This window comes from Taudactylus pleione, unplaced genomic scaffold (assembly GCF_031769625.1).
Source record: "Taudactylus pleione unplaced genomic scaffold, aTauple2 ptg002745l, whole genome shotgun sequence".
NCBI lineage: Eukaryota > Metazoa > Chordata > Amphibia > Anura > Myobatrachidae > Taudactylus > Taudactylus pleione.
The window spans coordinates 49,338-69,148 of NW_028287120.1; the positions used below are offsets into that span (position 1 = coordinate 49,338).

A 19,811-nucleotide genomic window follows, 5' to 3' on the forward strand; every position below is an offset into this window, starting at 1 on the left:
GTGTGTCAGTGAGTGTGTACATGGTACCGGGATACAGTGCTGTGTGTCAGTGAGTGTGTACATGGTACCGGGATACAGTGCTGTGTGTCAGTGAGTGTGTACATGGTACCGGGATGCAGTGCTGTGTGTCAGTGAGTGTGTACATGGTACCGGGATGCAGTGCTGTGTGTCAGTGAGTGTGTACATGGTACCGGGATACAGTGCTGTGTGTCAGTGAGTGTGTACATGGTACCGGGATACAGTGCTGTGTGTCAGTGAGTGTGTACATGGTACCGGGATACAGTGCTGTGTGTCAGTGAGTGTGTACATGGTACCGGGATACAGTGCTGTGTCAGTGAGTGTGTACATGGTACGGGGGTGCTGTGTCAGTGAGTGTACTTGGTACGGGGGTGCTGTATCCGGGTGCAGTGCTGTGTATCAGTGAGTGTACATGGTACGGGGGTGCTGTGTGTCAGTGAGTGTACATGGTACGGGGGAGCTGTATCTGGGTGCAGTGCTGTGTGTCAGTGAGTGTACATGGTACGGGGGTGCTGTGTGTCAGTGAGTGTACATGGTACGGGGGTGCTGTGTCAGTGAGTGTACATGGTACGGGGGTGCTGTATCCGGGTGCAGTGCTGTGTATCAGTGAGTGTACATGGTACGGGGGTGCTGTGTGTCAGTGAGTGTACATGGTACGGGTGTGCTGTATCTGGGTGCAGTGCTGTGTATCAGAGAGTGTACATGGTACGGGGGTGCTGTGTGTCAGTGAGTGTACATGGTACGGGGGAGCTGTATCTGGGTGCAGTGCTGTGTGTCAGTGAGTGTACATGGTACGGGGGTGCTGTGTGTCAGTGAGTGTACATGGTACGGGGGTGCTGTGTCAGTGAGTGTACATGGTACGGGGGTGCTGTATCCGGGTGCAGTGCTGTGTATCAGTGAGTGTACATGGTACGGGGGTGCTGTGTGTCAGTGAGTGTACATGGTACGGGTGTGCTGTATCTGGGTGCAGTGCTGTGTATCAGAGAGTGTACATGGTACGGGGGTGCTGTGTGTCAGTGAGTGTACATGGTACGGGGGTGCTGTATCTGGGTGCAGTGCTGTGTATCAGTGAGTGTACATGGTACGGGGGTGCTGTGTGTCAGTGAGTGTACATGGTACGGGGGTGCTGTATCTGGGTGCAGTGTTGTGTATCAGTGAGTGTACATGGTATGGGGGTGCTGTGTGTCAGTGAGTGTACATGGTACGGGGGTGCTGTGTGTCAGTGAGTGTACATGGTACGGGGGTGCTGTATCTGGGTGCAGTGCTGTGTATCAGTGAGTGTACATGGTACGGGGGTGCTGTGTGTCAGTGAGTGTACATGGTACGGGGGTGCTGTGTGTCAGTGAGTGTACATGGTACGGGGGTGCTGTATCTGGGTGCAGTGCTGTGTGTCAGTGAGTGTACATGGTACGGGGGTGCTGTATCTGGGTGCAGTGCTGTGTATCAGTGAGTGTACATGGTACGGGGGTGCTGTGTGTCAGTGAGTGTACATGGTACGGGGGTGCTGTATCTGGGTGCAGTGCTGTGTATCAGTGAGTGTACATGGTACGGGGGTGCTGTGTGTCAGTGAGTGTACATGGTACGGGGGTGCTGTGTCAGTGAGTGTACATGGTACGGGGGTGCTGTATCCGGGTGCAGTGCTGTGTATCAGTGAGTGTACATGGTACGGGGGTGCTGTGTGTCAGTGAGTGTACATGGTACGGGGGTGCTGTATCTGGGTGCAGTGCTGTGTATCAGTGAGTGTGTACATGGTACGGGGGTGCTGTGTGTCAGTGTGTGTGTACATGGTACGGGGGTGCTGTATCGGGGTGCTGTGTATCAGTGAGTGTGTACATGGTACGGGGGTGCTGTGTCTGGGTACAGTGCTGTGTATCAGTGTGTGTGTACATGGTATGGGGGTGCAGTGCTGTGTGTCAGTGAGTGTACATGGTACGGGGGTGCTGTGTGTCAGTGAGTGTACATGGTACGGGGGTGCTGTATCTGGGTGCAGTGCTGTGTATCAGTGAGTGTACATGGTACGGGGGTGCTGTGTGTCAGTGAGTGTACATGGTACGGGGGTGCTGTGTCAGTGAGTGTACATGGTACGGGGGTGCTGTATCCGGGTGCAGTGCTGTGTATCAGTGAGTGTACATGGTACGGGGGTGCTGTGTGTCAGTGAGTGTACATGGTACGGGGGTGCTGTATCTGGGTGCAGTGCTGTGTATCAGTGAGTGTGTACATGGTACGGGGGTGCTGTGTGTCAGTGTGTGTGTACATGGTACGGGGGTGCTGTATCGGGGTGCTGTGTATCAGTGAGTGTGTACATGGTACGGGGGTGCTGTGTCTGGGTACAGTGCTGTGTATCAGTGTGTGTGTACATGGTATGGGGGTGCAGTGCTGTGTGTCAGTGAGTGTACATGGTACGGGGGTGCTGTGTATCAGTGAGTTGTGTAATATTAGTATATGGTAGTGTGCAGTGGATGGAGTGTTAGGAGCAGAGTTATACACAGATGTTTCTGCCTGTATCGTTGTGTTCTCAGACGCTCTCTCTCTTGCCGCAGATCCTGTCCGCACTCGGTGGGGCCCACAGGCTGCCTGAAAGTGACGTGAATCTCATTGGATATATTCCAGGTGAGTGTTAATGTCGGTCGCCCTTCTTGTCCGATTCTGCTCCGTGATCATTTGATTGTCACAACTTGGCCCAAAACGCAAGAACTGTATCAGACTTAACAAGTCCTTTCCAATTGCTGCCTCTGGTTTGCAATGGTAAATTAGTGACACGCAGGCAGTGTATTGCTGAGCAGCAGAGACGAGGACCGCGGATGAGAACGAGGATTGTGAGGTTCTGACTCTGCAGCCTGTATTCTGCTCCATACCCCTGTGCCGTGCATTAATCCCAGTGTATGCCCACCCGGACGGAGCCCCTATCTCTGAAATCCTATATCTGCCAAGACCAGAAGTGACACAGGATGGCGTGTCTTCCATAGAGGAGATGGGTGCAGGACCAGTGTACCCTCCTGTGTGTAATAGACATTTGCCGACGCAAGCCTGTGACCGCAGTGAGTGCCCAGATGGCGGTGGGATGATCTGTCTGTGAGACGACCACAACAAGAATTGCAATAGGCTCCCAGGATTTTAGAAACCATGGTCAGAGATTGTCAGCAACATATCAGAGATACGGCTGGGACTGGCCAGAAGACCCTTGTCTGGGCATCGGTTATGGAGACCTAGGTAGAGCAGGTCCGGGTGCGGAATGTGATCTGTGTTACCTAACCTGAGTACATGGATTCAGAAGAGCCTCAAATGGGAGCAGAGTTTTTATTTTATACGCTTTCCATTTACAGAACCATATAAATGTTCTTTTAGTCATGGAAAAATGTTTTGTTCTGTGTTGAAGTGGATTTAATTGTTCTTGGTGCGTATTCTGGATGTGAAAAAGACATTGTAAGAATCACTGTATTTCAGCTTCTAATTTCTGTTCTAAGTCTCGTCCTCTCGCAATCCAAATAAACTGCTGTCATTGGAATGAATAATGCTTTTATGTACAGTAAAATATTCTTATTGTAACAGAGCTGGACGTATTCATTCAGTCTTGTCCGTATAATGGATAATGATGAGTCTTTGTGGACTTAAACTTTCACGTAAATAGACCTAACAAAGCCACGAATACTCTATTCAGCCATACTGTGACTTTGCTAGAGGAACCTCCCATTGCGCCTGGTACCCAGCATCATCGGGCCATGGCTATGCCGGTAATGCGAGGGCGATTCACAGCTTGCCATCCCTTCTGCCTGGTCATGTATCTCGCCAACCAAAACAAGTACACACTTCTATGTACCAATTACTGTATTTTCTGGCTATTACGTGAGCGAGTCCACGAAGGTGAAGCTTCATCCTCTTATGTTATATCCGTTGTGTAATTTGCTCTCTCCCCACAAATATCAGAACTCGCGCTGTCCCTGGAATTAGGAGTTCTCTAGGCACCGTAGCGAGTTCCTGATGGGCTCTATTCATACACTAGGTAGATGTAATGATGTGTGGAGGATTCCTATTGGTCAGCCGGGGCTGTGAGCGCGTTACATCAGTAGTCAGATATAGAGAGATAGATATATATATATATTTATGTAATCTATGGTCTTAATGTCACCAGATTCTGGGCCTGATTCAGAGCCGCTCGCAAGTGGGTTGATGGTGCCCTAGTGCGCATGCGCGAGACCCGGGGAGCGACGGGGAAGCCGTCGCTCCAGGTCTCGCACCAAAGGGGCGTGATGTCGATGTTGATTGACAGCACGCCCCCTGTAGTGGGCGTGCCGGGGCGTGGCTGCCCAGACGGAGGCGTTCCCATGGGAACGCCTACCGTCTGGGTCCGGCCCCGCTGACATCACTAGTGATGTCAGTGGGAGTGATTTTGGCTCTGATAGAGCCAAAATCACTCCAGGGCTCGCGGTCACCGAGACCCTACCGCAGGGTCTCGTCGCAAGCCCGATGGTCGCGATGGTCTTGACCATCGCGACCATCATCATGGACGCTCGCATAAGCTGTGGGTGGTAACCCACTGCTATGCAAGCGTCCAAGAGGCCGCTCCAAGTTTAGGTAGGAGGGCCCTGATTCAGAGCGAGCGCTGTGGTCAGAGCGTCCGGCTCTGAATCAGGCCCTCTGTCTTTCCACTAATTTTTCACATAACTTATTTTTTTTCTTTTCAAATGTTTTTATTTAGTCCCCACCTGAACGTTGCTTGATAGATTGTTACTGTCCCATTCTGATCAGTGCTAATTGCTGGTAGGGGGATGTGACATGCATTGGCTCCTGGCTTCTGGCTAGTGCTAGGTTACCAGACTGCAGCAGGGGGTGATAGGACACCGATGTCACCGGATGCCGCCTATGACTGCGGCCATGTGCAATGACTGCCTATACGGCGCTATGAGCTCATGGCGTAGAAGCCTGTAGGTCACTGGATTATTGAGATCACATGAAAGTAATGAGAAGTGTAAATATATATGATGTTCCTGTTCTCTTATTGTCGTACTAACTGGCATCCCGTCTATCACATGCTGTCCCCAGGTTACAGCCTCGGCTCTGTCTGCGTGGAGTTTTCCCTCGTGGAAGAGGCCGTCGGATGCATGGACGCCAACAAGGTTGCTTTGTCCACCGGTTCAGCTCTGCTGTGGAAGGATGGAGAGGAGGGGATGCAGGGGAGATGTGGAGGGTCTCCTATGGCACTTGCAGGGGATTCGCTAGTTTGTTCAGTACAACCATTTGGTTACCTGTGACGGACAGACCTGGTGTCCTCTGTGTGCCATATATTGTGTGTGTGAGAGAGTTGAGCCAGACGTCACACTGTCTATTGCATTGTGTGGCATCACGGCTCCAGTATAATGCACAACACCTGTAATTGTACACTGTCACCTGAGGGGGCGCTGCTGTACGCCTTCTCCGTTCAGTCCGGTTACTTGCCTTCCAGCCATACAGTCCAAGGTGTAGGTAAATATGCAGCGACAGGGTCATCAGTGTGGGATACAGATGTGGGAATGACACACTTATTTATATACTGTCAGAGTGTATCTCCATCTCATTAAGTGCTTGGTGTGTAGGGCCTGTGTTTCCCAGCATGGACAGACTCCTAGCCCCCACTCGTGTTGATGTAGGAGGTTGCATGTGGGTATGGTCCCAGTGTTGGGGATATGACAGGCAGGGTACAGCTGTAACATGTCTGTAGGATTGGGAGGAGATGTGTAGCGGTGGCCGGACAGGGGCTGACCAGACTCGCTGCAAGTCGCAATCGCATTCCTCTATGACCGAGCTGAGCTGCCCCTTCAGCGAGCGCTGGTTACAGGACCCGCCTGCCGCCACCTTTATTTGCACTATACAGAGCTAGGCGCCGCTTCCTACTCCATAATTCCTTAGCATGGAGAGGGGCAAGATGAGCTTAATGGGAGCCAGTTATAGACATCGGCAGTAATCTTGTTTTGACACATGATGTAATAAGAAATATTAGATGTTGCGCCAATGATCACATAACACTTTAGGCGTACGGGGGGGATGACTACTGTGGGTTTACTCCCTCCCCTTAGTTCCTGCCACCCCTGTCGTATTTTGGGTGGGGTCTCTCCCCTTACACACCTCCGTTGTTACCAGATGAGGGCTCTGTATAATGGTGTACAGAGACCATGGATCAGGGCGTCATTGCTGACGAGAGATCTTACACAACGGGTGGAAGCGACCAGATCCGCTCCACAGCTCCTGAACTGGGAACCTGGGGTCAGCTGAAAGTCGCTGATTTTAATGCAATAACCGTGCAGGCACCAGGGGAGGGGATACGTTCAGTATCCCGGCACAGGATAGAATACCGGCGCCGGAATCCAGACACCTGTCAGAATCCTGGCGCCATCATCCCGACTACCGACATGCCGAAGGTGAGTAGCGGGGGCTAGAGGAGGGTTAGGCACTAACGGTAAAGGTTAGGTTTAGGCACTGGGGAGGGAGGGTTTAGGAGTAGGGTAAGGATACCTACCGACAGGTGCCTGTATCTTAACCCTGTTAAGATGCCAGCGACGGGATTTTCACCGCCGGGTTCCCAAGCGCCGGCATTCCGTACCCAACCCCTGCTGGATTACCACTCGCAGCATTTGCCCCTTCTACATTGCGCTACATTTTTCCTCTTTGAGCTCAATGAACTGATCCGGTCCTAGGGCTGTATTCAGCGTCCTGGCTCTAAGCTTTCAGCGCGTGCACGTTCTGTACGCTGATCACAGCGTTTCTGTAACGTGTACGTTCCTCAGATTCAGATAACTTTATTATTTATTAACATTTACTTATATAGCGCCAGCATATTCTGTTGGGAAAACTCCCAGGTTTCATTTCGCCTTAGCGAACACGGTGTTCCCGCCGCACCCTCCCTCTGTGACTGGCTCCTTTTCTCTTAATAAGAGCGTTTAGTCATATGGTCGCCTGGTTCTTAGCCGCAGCTGTTAGGACGTTCTAGAGCACACGTTTCGTATGTGTGTTAAGTTATAAATATCGACGTTCGTTATCGAGACACTATAAATTCGACCGGTACTGAATGTCGACAACCAGTGTTGACATGAACCAAAATTTTGACACCTAATTTTCAGCCTAACCATAAAATTTCTATTGTCGACCTTTTGACTGTGTTCTGTCTACATTGGAATTGCTGGCACAGCGACTTTTTTTATTATACCATATTTATAATTAAAGGCGAGCAGACAGTACATACTGAAATATGGAGGAAATTGTTTGGTATGCAGAAAATACCTACAGACTCGGAAATGGCACATTCAGCGGCGCGGAGCTGTGCGTGCCCGCTGAGCCCATCGTCTACCGATGTGAGTCTGCAGTTATAACTGAGCGATCTGTTTATCAGGAAGGAACATGTCACCCCTACATTGGAGCATCTTACAGGGGGTTCTGGCCTGTCGTATGGAGCATGATCAGAGCTGGCAGTTGGTAAAGGGGTATTTCATTCTGTCAGTTTTTGTTGCAGTTAGGTATAGAGCGCTGTATTCTGCTATATAGTGTCCTGTCATTCTGTCAGTTTTTGTTGCCTGTTAGTCGGGTATAGAGCGCTGTATTCTGCTATATACTGTCCTGTCATTCTGTCAGTTTTTGTTGCCTGTTAGTCTGGTATAGAGCGCTGTATTCTGCTATATAGTGTCCTGTCATTCTGTCAGTTTTTGTTGCCTGTTAGTCGGGTATAGAGCACTGTATTCTGCTATATAGTGTCCTGTCATTCTGTCAGTTTTTGTTGCCTGTTAGTCAGGTATAGAGCGCTGTATTCTGCTATATAGTGTCCTGTCATTCTGTCAGTTGTTGCCTGTTAGTCAGGTATAGAGCGCTGTATTCTGCTATATAGTGTCCTGTCATTCTGTAATTTTTTGTTGCCTGTTAGTCTGGTATAGAGCACTGTATTCTGCTATATAGTGTCCTGTCATTCTGTAATTTTTTGTTGCCTGTTAGTCTGGTATAGAGCACTGTTTTCTACTATAGTGTCCTGTCATTCTGTCAGTTTTTGTTGCCTGTTAGGTATAGAGCACTTTATTCTGCTATAGTGTCCTGTCATTCTGTCAGTTTTAGTTGCCTGTTAGTCGGGTATAGAGCACTGTATTCTGCTATATAGTGTCCTGTCATTCTGTAATTTTTTGTTGCCTGTTAGTCTGGTATAGAGCACTGTTTTCTACTATAGTGTCCTGTCATTCTGTCAGTTTTTGTTGCCTGTTAGGTATAGAGCACTTTATTCTGCTATAGTGTCCTGTCATTCTGTCAGTTTTAGTTGCCTGTTAGTCGGGTATAGAGCGCTGTATTCTGCTATATACTGTCCTGTCATTCTGTCAGTTTTTGTTGCCTGTTAGTCGGGTATAGAGCACTGTATTCTGCTATATACTGTCCTGTCATTGTCAGTTTTTGTTGCCTGTTAGTCAGGTATAGAGCGCTGTATTCTGCTATATAGTGTCCTGTCATTCTGTAATTTTTTGTTGCCTGGTAGTCTGGTATAGAGCACTGTTTTCTACTATAGTGTCCTGTCATTCTGTCAGTTTTTGTTGCAGTTAGGTATAGAGCACTTTATTCTGCTATAGTGTCCTGTCATTCTGTCAGTTTTTGTTGCCTGTTAGTCGGGTATAGAGCACTGTATTCTGCTATATAGTGTCCTATCATTCTGTCAGTTTTTGTTGCAGTTAGGTATAGAGCGCTGTATTCTGCTATATACTGTCCTGTCATTCTGTCAGTTTTTGTTGCCTGTTAGTCAGGTATAGAGCGCTGTATTCTGCTATATAGTGTCCTGTCATTCTGTCAGTTTTAGTTGCCTGTTAGTCGGGTATAGAGCACTGTATTCTGCTATAGTGTCCTGTCATTCTGTCAGTTTTTATTGCCTGTTAGTCGGGTATAGAGCGCTGTATTCTGCTATATACTGACCTGTCATTCTGTCAGTTTTTGTTGCCTGTTAGTCTGGTATAGAGCGCTGTATTCTGCTATATAGTGTCCTGTCATTCTGTCAGTTTTTGTTGCAGTTAGGTATAGAGCGCTGTATTCTGCTATATAGTGTCCTGTCATTCTGTCAGTTTTTGTTGCCTGTTAGTCGGGTATAGAGCGCTGTATTCTGCTATATACTGTCCTGTCATTCTGTCAGTTTTTGTTGCCTGTTAGTCTGGTATAGAGCGCTGTATTCTGCTATATAGTGTCCTGTCATTCTGTCAGTTTTTGTTGCCTGTTAGTCGGGTATAGAGCACTGTATTCTGCTATATAGTGTCCTGTCATTCTGTCAGTTTTTGTTGCCTGTTAGTCAGGTATAGAGCGCTGTATTCTGCTATATAGTGTCCTGTCATTCTGTCAGTTGTTGCCTGTTAGTCAGGTATAGAGCGCTGTATTCTGCTATATAGTGTCCTGTCATTCTGTAATTTTTTGTTGCCTGTTAGTCTGGTATAGAGCACTGTATTCTGCTATATAGTGTCCTGTCATTCTGTAATTTTTTGTTGCCTGTTAGTCTGGTATAGAGCACTGTTTTCTACTATAGTGTCCTGTCATTCTGTCAGTTTTTGTTGCCTGTTAGGTATAGAGCACTTTATTCTGCTATAGTGTCCTGTCATTCTGTCAGTTTTAGTTGCCTGTTAGTCGGGTATAGAGCACTGTATTCTGCTATATAGTGTCCTGTCATTCTGTAATTTTTTGTTGCCTGTTAGTCTGGTATAGAGCACTGTTTTCTACTATAGTGTCCTGTCATTCTGTCAGTTTTTGTTGCCTGTTAGGTATAGAGCACTTTATTCTGCTATAGTGTCCTGTCATTCTGTCAGTTTTAGTTGCCTGTTAGTCGGGTATAGAGCGCTGTATTCTGCTATATACTGTCCTGTCATTCTGTCAGTTTTTGTTGCCTGTTAGTCGGGTATAGAGCACTGTATTCTGCTATATACTGTCCTGTCATTGTCAGTTTTTGTTGCCTGTTAGTCAGGTATAGAGCGCTGTATTCTGCTATATACTGACCTGTCATTCTGTAATTTTTTGTTGCCTGGTAGTCTGGTATAGAGCACTGTTTTCTACTATAGTGTCCTGTCATTCTGTCAGTTTTTGTTGCAGTTAGGTATAGAGCACTTTATTCTGCTATAGTGTCCTGTCATTCTGTCAGTTTTTGTTGCCTGTTAGTCGGGTATAGAGCACTGTATTCTGCTATATAGTGTCCTATCATTCTGTCAGTTTTTGTTGCAGTTAGGTATAGAGCGCTGTATTCTGCTATATACTGTCCTGTCATTCTGTCAGTTTTTGTTGCCTGTTAGTCAGGTATAGAGCGCTGTATTCTGCTATATAGTGTCCTGTCATTCTGTCAGTTTTAGTTGCCTGTTAGTCGGGTATAGAGCACTGTATTCTGCTATAGTGTCCTGTCATTCTGTCAGTTTTTATTGCCTGTTAGTCGGGTATAGAGCGCTGTATTCTGCTATATACTGACCTGTCATTCTGTCAGTTTTTGTTGCCTGTTAGTCTGGTATAGAGCGCTGTATTCTGCTATATAGTGTCCTGTCATTCTGTCAGTTTTTGTTGCCTGTTAGTCGGGTATAGAGCACTGTATTCTGCTATATAGTGTCCTGTCATTCTGTCAGTTTTAGTTGCCTTTTAGTCGGGTATAGAGCACTGTATTCTGCTATATAGTGTCCTGTCATTCTGTCAGTTTTTGTTGCCTGTTAGTCGGGTATAGAGCACTGTATTCTGCTATATAGTGTCCTGTCATTCTGTCAGTTTTTGTTGCCTGTTAGTCTGGTATAGAGCGCTGTATTCTGCTATATAGTGTCCTGTCATTCTGTCAGTTTTTCTTGCCTGTTAGTCGGATATAGAGCACTGTATTCTGCTATATAGTGTCCTGTCATTCTGTAATTTTTTCTTGCTTGTTAGTCTGGTATAGAGCGCTGTATTCTGCTATAGTGTCCTGTCATTCTGTCAGTTTTTATTGCCTGTTAGTCGGGTATAGAGCGCTGTATTCTGCTATATACTGACCTGTCATTCTGTCAGTTTTTGTTGCCTGTTAGTCGGGTATAGAGCACTGTATTCTGCTATATACTGTCCTGTCATTGTCAGTTTTTGTTGCCCGTTAGTCAGGTATAGAGCGCTGTATTCTGCTATATAGTGTCCTGTCATTCTGTAATTTTTTGTTGCCTGGTAGTCTGGTATAGAGCACTGTATTCTGCTATATAGTGTCCTGTCATTCTGTCAGTTTTAGTTGCCTTTTAGTCGGGTATAGAGCACTGTATTCTGCTATATAGTGTCCTGTCATTCTGTCAGTTTTTGTTGCCTGTTAGTCGGGTATAGAGCACTGTATTCTGCTATATAGTGTCCTGTCATTCTGTCAGTTTTTGTTGCCTGTTAGTCTGGTATAGAGCGCTGTATTCTGCTATATAGTGTCCTGTCATTCTGTCAGTTTTTCTTGCTTGTTAGTCTGGTATAGAGCACTTTATTCTGCTATAGTGTCCTGTCATTCTGTCAGTTTTTGTTGCCTGTTAGTCTGGTATAGAGCACTGTATTCTGCTATATAGTGTCCTGTCATTCTGTAATTTTTTCTTGCTTGTTAGTCTGGTATAGAGCACTTTATTCTGCTATAGTGTCCTGTCATTCTGTCAGTTTTTGTTGCCTGTTAGTCGGGTATAGAGCGCTGTATTCTGCTATATAGTGTCCTGTCATTCTGTCAGTTTTTGTTGCCGGTTAGTCGGGTATAGAGCGCTGTATTCTGGGTCATTCCATGTCAGTTCAACCAGGGGTGTCCACCACCTGTCTCAGATTTCTATGAACATTTTTTAGTTAAGAGAGGATGTCAAGACAACTATTTCTGCCAAATATCTCGACTGTCTGACAATTAGTTTATTAAATATTGATTTTTCAATGTATTAAATTATTTACTAATTGTGACTTTATCCAGTTTATTTGAAATATCACGGATGTTTATTAAGCAATCACCATGAAATTTGGACCCCTAAGGTAACTTTTCCCCCCGAAACCAAAAACGAAACCAAATTACTTTATCTGCCTCATGTTTTGCGTCACAGCAAAAACGCACGTTTTTCGAATAGAATTAAAAACGCTAGGTTCCATCGACATTAGGGATCCCATTTTTTTTGGGTGCTTAAAAAAGGTAAACATTATTACCACAAAAAAAATCAGCAGGGTACTCTGTTTCATAGTGGAGGAAAAAAAATAAATGAAGTTGATGTTCGATTACTGTTGTACCGCATACATAATAAACACAAGAAACCATGAAATGTGAAACCTTTAACATAACTTGAGTCCATAACTGAAGTTGAGTCAACAATCTCATTTTTCCCTTGTTGGGAACTTGTTTGTAATGGTCTGTAATTTTGCTTAAAGTGTCAACAGAAAGTCTTCCAGTACTTCTTTGGATAGCTGGCACTTGTTACACAGAGGACGTGAATAAAAGGAACAAAACACTTATCTCTTGAAGGCCAGGACAGCACATTTGTTGGTTGGTTTCGTTTCATGAAGTGTACCAGCACATCTTGTTCCTCCTCATTACATTTAATGATATACCCAATGTACCAGATGTTATCGTACACTGCTGCTATGTATGTTCCAGATCACTTTTGTCTAAATTTTTTGTGACTGTGGTCATAGTGACATGAACTCTGTCATCAGACAACATGAAGACAGCAGAAACCAATCAATATATGTGTAGCTCATCATTACTAATAGGCTGAAATCTGTGATGAGAACGTGTTCCTGCCACACACTTTGCAGTTTGTAGACGTCTATGCAGCTTGGCTTTGCAGTCTTGTATTTCATTTTGTGTTACGTAAAAAAATTTTATGCCATGTACATTTTCATTTTCCCAGCTATACAGGTCCAAATGTGTCAAGATGTGATGGGTTTCCACTTTTTGCATACTGGTGCGTGTGGCTAGACGTTTAACTGTCCCTCTAATGCCATCACACGGACTCTTACCATGAGATGTGCCAAAAAAATTCCTTTCTGCTTGAATGTTGAAGTCATCTTTATGGAAGCATAAGTTCAAAAAGTTTTTGCAGTTCTTGTATTGTGCACTAGCACCATCACTAAAGTAGTAAACATACTCCAATTTTGGTAATAGTTTCGCTAAGTGTTCATAACTAACTGGTTTTTGAGTAGCTAGTAATATGGCAGTCCGTATTTAAAAGACTACCAAATGTGCACTTTGAATGAGCAGCTGCCATGATTGACTATCTTTCTGTGTCTACCTCTCTCTTTCTCTGGAAATCTCTACAGAGAATACCTTTCCCATCAATTTCTGTTAAGTTTAATTTTCTCTATGGGAGTTTTATCCCATTGACTCAGTTTAGTTCACTTTTTTGTTATGGTTTTTAACCATGTGTAAATTATGCATGCGGTACACCAGTAATCAAGCGTTAGCTTGATGATTTTTTTTTTCTCCTCTATGAAACGGAGTAACCTGCTGATTTTTTTTTTGTGGTAGTAATGTTTACCTTTTTGAAGCACCCCAAAAAAAATGGGATCCCTAATGTCGATGGAACCTAGCGTTTTTAATTCTATTCTATTCAAAAAACGTGCGTTTTTGCCGTAACGCAAAACATGAGGCAGATAAAGTAATTTTGGTTTGGATTTTTGAATTCCGGAGGAAAAGTTACCTATGGGGTCCAAATTTTGTGGTGATTCCTTAAGAAACATCCGTGATACTTCAAATAAACTGGATAAAGACGCCGCGATTAGTAAATTATTTAATACATTGAAAAATCAATATTTAATAAACTAATTGTCAGACAGTTGAGATATTTGGCAGAAATAGTTGTTTTGACATCCTCTCAACTAAAAAAAAAAAAATTCAAAAAAATGTGAGATGGGTGGCTCACAATTTAATTTTTTTTTTTTGGGTGATACTGATGTGGAATGACCCTTCTACTATATAGTGTTCTGTCAGTTTTTGTGGATGTTCTATTATGTGGCTTTCTCTGTTTTCCCTGCTACAAACGTCTGTAGGATGAGCTTTATTTTACCATCCACTTCCCTGTTCTATTGGCGTACAGGGATTTGGGAAAGTCCCTCCGCAGTGACAGATAGTGACACACTCATCACACAGTCACTGCGGAGGGACTTTCCCAACTGGCTGTAGTTAGGTGTGTAATGCTTGTAGGACGGCTCGCGTAAACCAGCGCTAGGGTATATCACCAGTATAAAATGCGCCGTACTTCTCCACCTTCTTCTTTTCTGTAGCTCAGGTGCGGGGGGTGGCTCATCTACAGCTGTAACAAATATCGGTTGCCAGGGTCAGGTGCTACGTACTTCTCCTTCCTCCCTGGCAATGTGCCCGCGTCACGGTAATGGCTTCTGAGAAACTGACCCTAAGATCACTTTTATGAACGTCCCTCCTCTCATGGGGACTTGGGCTTGGAAGAATATACAGGTAGCTGGCAATAGTGATTATTGGCTGATTATTTGTGGGGACTCCTGGCGGATCAGACCAGCCTGCCTGCAGAAACACTGGTTTGTCCAACAAGCGCATTTTCAGATCCACCTGAGAATGAATAACGTTCAAACTACTTCCACTTTAGGACCACCCAGTTTATTAATTTAATCATCTTTTTTTCCTAAAATACATTTCAGTACAGCCCAATTTATGACCATAGGAGGGAACACCGGAAATGTCTTTAGTGCGTGTCGGGGGGGATAGTAGGCCAGGCCCCGGGCTGCATGGAGTACTCTGAGGAAAAGGAATTATCTGCAATTATATTTGGGTGTCTTCCCACTTTAGTACTTCATGGTGGTCCTTACAATGGGATGTTCCCTAGCAGTACAATAGGAACAACACTACCAAAATACCACATTCTGCTACAAAAATCAAACATTCTATAAGTGTCTCCTAAACTGAGAATGGGCAGAGGATAATCCATCCAGCTGATGATGGCTAGTGAAGGTACAGAGAGGTGGCCATCCAGCTGATGATGGCTAGATAAGGTACAGAGAGAGGTGGCCATCCAGCTGATGATGGCTAGAGAAGGTACAGAGAGAGGTGGCCATCCAGCTGATGGCTAGAGAAGGTACAGAGAGAGGTGGCCATCCAGCTGCTGATGGCTAGAGAAGGTACAGAGAGGTGGCCAACCTGCTGTCATAGAGCCCCGAGCTCATTATACCGTATAGGCTGCCACCGCGCTTGTATTATTGCTGGTACTTTTATGTCCATTTCTCTTGTGCGCCTGTATGATTCCTTCTCTTATCCACATGGAAATTGCCAGTTTGGATGGTAAATGACCTTTCCGAGATCCCTTGATGTGGCAGAGCTCTTGTTACCAGTGAAGATGCTATAGACCTGGGCGAGGAAGCAGCAGTGCCAAGCAAGCTTCACATTGGAACTCAATTCTCCTTTGTCCAATTCCTATACTACTTTGTAGGCGTTGTCTGCTTTACCACTGGTACTGCAGCAGTACTGAGGCAAAGATCTAGCCGTCCGCTGACAAAATGCAGGATGTTAGCAAAACACCCCTATTTTAGGGGCTCACCTCGAGTGGGTGTCTCTTTCTGTTTGTGATCAGGCTGGTTTGTGGCTGCAAAAATTGTGCTAGCAATCGCCAGTGTATTAGGCTGTACGGTATGACTTTGTCTTTCTGTCGTAAAAATGCCAAGTTGAATTTAAATAGATTTCAATACAGAGGACCTATAGCAGCTTGTCTTGGTTGCTGCAGCCTCCATTAGTGCCGTCATTTAGTCTCCCAGGATTGCAGTAAGCTGAGAAGCTGTTCCGGTTCCAGACTCTCATTCCCTCAGCTCATATGAAGCCCTTCTCCTTCCGAAAGCAGGATTTTTTAATTTGTTTACTACCAGATCTACCCCTGTGTACCCGGGTAGCTAGCTGCCCGTCCTCGGCTTGCAGCATGGAACCGTTAAGCCCCCTGCTCTAATAAAGAAACCTGCCTTAGTTACAGATCGGACAAGACACTGGGGAAGTGGCATTGCTCCATTATATTTTATCCAAGTGTTGTCCCCCTATCTATAATCTAGCAGAACCATGGAGTAATCGTGCTCTGTGTATGAACCATTATATTAGAATGGAGCCTGTTTTCCTGTGGATGTGCAGCTTAGACTGTGGGCATATTAGGCAATTATCTTCATTAGCCTTCTCAGAAGATACAGGATTCAGTTTATATATGCAGTTATGTCGCCATTCAGAAATGGCCACCGACTATTCCTAGTCTCGTGTGTGCGCGTGCCAGTTTGTACCCAATTTTTATTGTTACATTTGTTGAATATAGTTACCGGTAATCTCTTGTGGGGTCACTAGCGGCCAGCTTACGCACCATATTGGTGCACACTACACTTTCTTGATAAAGAAATTAAAGTGCACTATTTCCTCGTTGAGGGAGTTGTTTTTCCTTTACGACAATACTGCAAAGTTTATATCCATAGCTGGTGCCGGTTTGTAACTTGTACATTTGAAATGCACATTACAGACACCATTGTCTGTTACATGAGGCGTCATTAGATTGCACAAGTTCTTCCAAGGCTCTGGCCAGCCTCCTTTTTCCACATCCTTGGAGAGGACAATGAATCGCCTATAACCAGGAACCATCTCTGGCCGATCTGTGTTTTCCAAGGATTTCTGTCACATTTCCCCGTCATATTTCTACTTCAGGGTCCATAGGGTATCCACAGGATACCTTGGGGTATAGGTGTGACGTCAGTCGCAGGGCACCAAAGAGTTAAGCTTTCAGCCTCCCAGGATGCACTAGGTCCCCCTCCTATACCCCGCCCCCGGGCCAAGGCACCTCAGTTTAGTTTGGTGCCCGGCCGGAGTCGGGTGCACCTGTTGGAGTGGGGGCTAGAAGAGCCCCTGAAGCTTTTTCTTCATGCAGCTGTGGCTGCACATCTGGATGAACAGCATGGACAGTCAGTCCTGACGTCCATGCTGTCTTCCCTACACCCCGCCGGTACCAGAACGCCGGTACTGATCCGGGGATGCTGGTGGGCGTCTGGGGTCACAGCTAGCGGTGACCCCAGATGTTCCGGACCATGGCCGGATTCAAGGGGGACAGAGGTAAGCAGCGGGGTTCCGCGGTGGGTCCCCGCTGATCACATGGTCCTAAGTCCCCAGGCAGGGGGCTCCCTGGGGACTGGCTGCAGCGTGGAGCCAGGCGACCAACCTGCGCTTCCACTACCCCCTGGGACAGCGGACCGCAGCAGAGCGGTAGCGCTGCGGCGTCCCAGGGGTTAAATGCATGCCAGGGGAGCGCGCCTTCCCTGTCTCACAGCCGGCGCCTCCCCCGCTGCACACAGCCCTCTCTGCACTGTGCTGACTGGTCCTGTGTCAGCGCTCCTCCCCCAGGCCAGCTTCTCTCTGCTCCTCGGCGGCCATCTTCTCTGCAACGCATGGTGAACGCTGCTGGAAGTCTGGAAGGAAGCATCGTGGTCTGGGTCCCCCCGCATACCTCTCCTCCGCTGTGGCTCAGGTCTGTGTATGCAGCGCTGTGTCCTACCAGGCCCTGTGTCTGTGTAGTTGAGTGATCAGCGCTGTTAGTGCAGGAATTGTTATTTCTCTGCATTGTATGTGACTGTGCTAGCGCTGCCTGTAACTTTTCTTCTCTAAACTGTCAGCTTTATTACTGTCCCTGTTCTTTCTGCTAAAGCCCTTGCGGTGCGGTGCTGCAGGGTGGTCTCTCGCCTATTTAATACTTAATTGGTGAGAGAGGTCACATACGTGGTGCCATCATGTCTGAAAGTGATTTTCCCCTCCGGCTACAGTGTACCACGTGCAAAGTACCGTTAGCGGAGGGGGAGGGTAGCGCGGAGGGCCTTTGCCGGCAGTGTTTGTCCATGGCGCGGCCTATTACGGTTACAGCACCGGTACAGGAGCCGCCCTGGGCTTGTTTCGCTCAGGCGTTAACAGCTTTAGTGGGCCAGTTAGCTCCGCAGCCCGCGTTTACTCCGATGGGTTTGTCCCAGCAGTCTGTGGTGTCGTCACCCATGCAGGGGTTCCCACGACAATTGGTGGTACCCCACAGTCTCCCTATTTCCCCGCTCCCGGGTTCTCAGGAGCCAGCGTGGGTTAACTCCCTGACGAGTTCTGTACAGCACTTGTCGGATGTGTTGCAAGGGGAGTCTGTGATGCGGCCTCATAAAAGGCCGGTGGCGTCTCTGTCCGCTCCTTATGAGGATGACGAAGGGACGTCTGATGATGGGGAGATTCTGGATCCTTACGATCAGGAACCTTTCCATACTAAGGACGCTGATGCTAAGTCCAAAGTATATATTCCTGGACTTATTCGGGCGGTCCGCACAGCCTTGGTGATTGAGGACGAAGTTCCCCCAGCGGCTAAATCTAAGTATGCCTTTTTCAAAGATGTGAAGGGCGATGCCACAGTCTTTCCTCTTTCGGGTCAGTTGGTGGACCATTTAGAGGAGGCGTGGAAACAACCTGGCAAAAGATACCAGCCGCAGAGACGCCTGGCGGTGGCTTATCCGTTCGCGGATAATTATTTTGCTAAGTGTGAATCCCCTCCACAGGTGGATTCTCACATGACCCGTCTTGTCCGTAGTGCCACATTGCCGATGCCATCCATGTCCTCCCTTAAGGATGCTACGGACCGCAAGGTAGAAATCTGCCTGAAGTCTGCTTATTCCCTTGCAGGGGGGCAGCACGGCCGGCTATGGCCATTTGCTGGGTTGCCAGAGCGATGGAGCGCTGGGCGGATTCATTAGAGGCTTCTTTTGAATCCGACTGTCCGGCCGAACAGGCGGAGTTGATTGGCAATCTCCGTGATTCGGCCACCTACATCAACGAGGCGGCTCTAGACATTAGTACTCTGGTGTCTAGAATTTCTTCAGCAGCGGTAGCTGCTCGTCGCACCTTGTGGCTGCGATCCTGGAAGGCGGACGCAGATCCAAGAAAGGTCTGGAAGCGTTGCCGTTTACCGGAGAAGTTCTCTTCGGTCCGGATCTGGATAAGATTGTGGCCACGCTGGCGGCAGCCAAATCTGCTTGTCTCCCGTCGGCCGCTGCTCCTTCTGGTTCTGGACCATCGTCCTTTCGGTCATCTAGGGCCCAGGGCAGGCCCAAACCACAGTCGTTTCCTCGACAGGCTGGCCCTAAGAAATCGGTCAAGCCCCGGAAACAGGCATGGAGTACCAGACGTCCGGCCCCCAAGCCAGATGACAAGCCTGCGGCCTGACGGTCCGGGTCTCCCCTTGGGGGATCCCAGGGTGGGAGGCCGCCTGCTGCAGTTCTCCCGGTGTTGGTCGTTCACTACGACAGACACTTGGGTTCTGGAGGTGGTCTCTCACGGGTACGCCCTCTCCTTCCGGCACAGACCCCCGGCTCGATTCTTCACCACGGGTCTACCATCAGACCGGAACAAGGCTACGGAGCTGCGGAAGGTATTGCACACTATGCTCCAGGCTGGAGTTATAGTGCCTGTTCCATTCTCCCAGAGGGGCCAGGGTTTCTATTCAAATCTTTTTTTGGTACAGAAACCCAATGGGTCATATCGTCCGATTCTCAACCTCAAAGCACTCAACAAGTCTTTGCGGGTCCCGAAGTTTCGGATGGAGACCCTACGGTCCATCATTCTGGCGCTGGAACCTGGGGACTACATGGTGTCATTGAACTTACAGGACGCTATGGCGGTCATGGCGGCTTCTCTGCGGCTGCAAGGAGTCCGCATGTTGCCGTACTTGGACGACCTGTTATTGGTGGCAGGATCTCCAGAGCTCCTGTTACACCACTTGGACCTGACCATTGCACTGCTGTAATGGCACGGCTGGCTAATCAACTGGCAGAAGTCCACTCTAATCCCGTCTCGGAGGATTCTTCATCTTGGAGCCTTATTGGAC

At 47.3% G+C, this 19,811-nt stretch overlaps 1 protein-coding gene across 2 annotated transcripts in view; it reads left to right on the top strand.

Annotated features, from left to right (window-relative positions):
* Positions 1-19,811, top strand: part of LOC148431161 (uncharacterized) — a 79,138-nt gene that overhangs the window by 13,966 nt on the left and 45,361 nt on the right. For both annotated transcript variants that reach the window (XM_088466259.1, XM_088466260.1), the window contains exons 4-5: positions 2,559-2,628; positions 5,059-5,132. In XM_088466259.1, the coding sequence (XP_088322385.1) occupies positions 2,559-2,628; positions 5,059-5,132 (144 nt within the window). The remainder of the gene's footprint in view (positions 1-2,558; positions 2,629-5,058; positions 5,133-19,811) is intronic.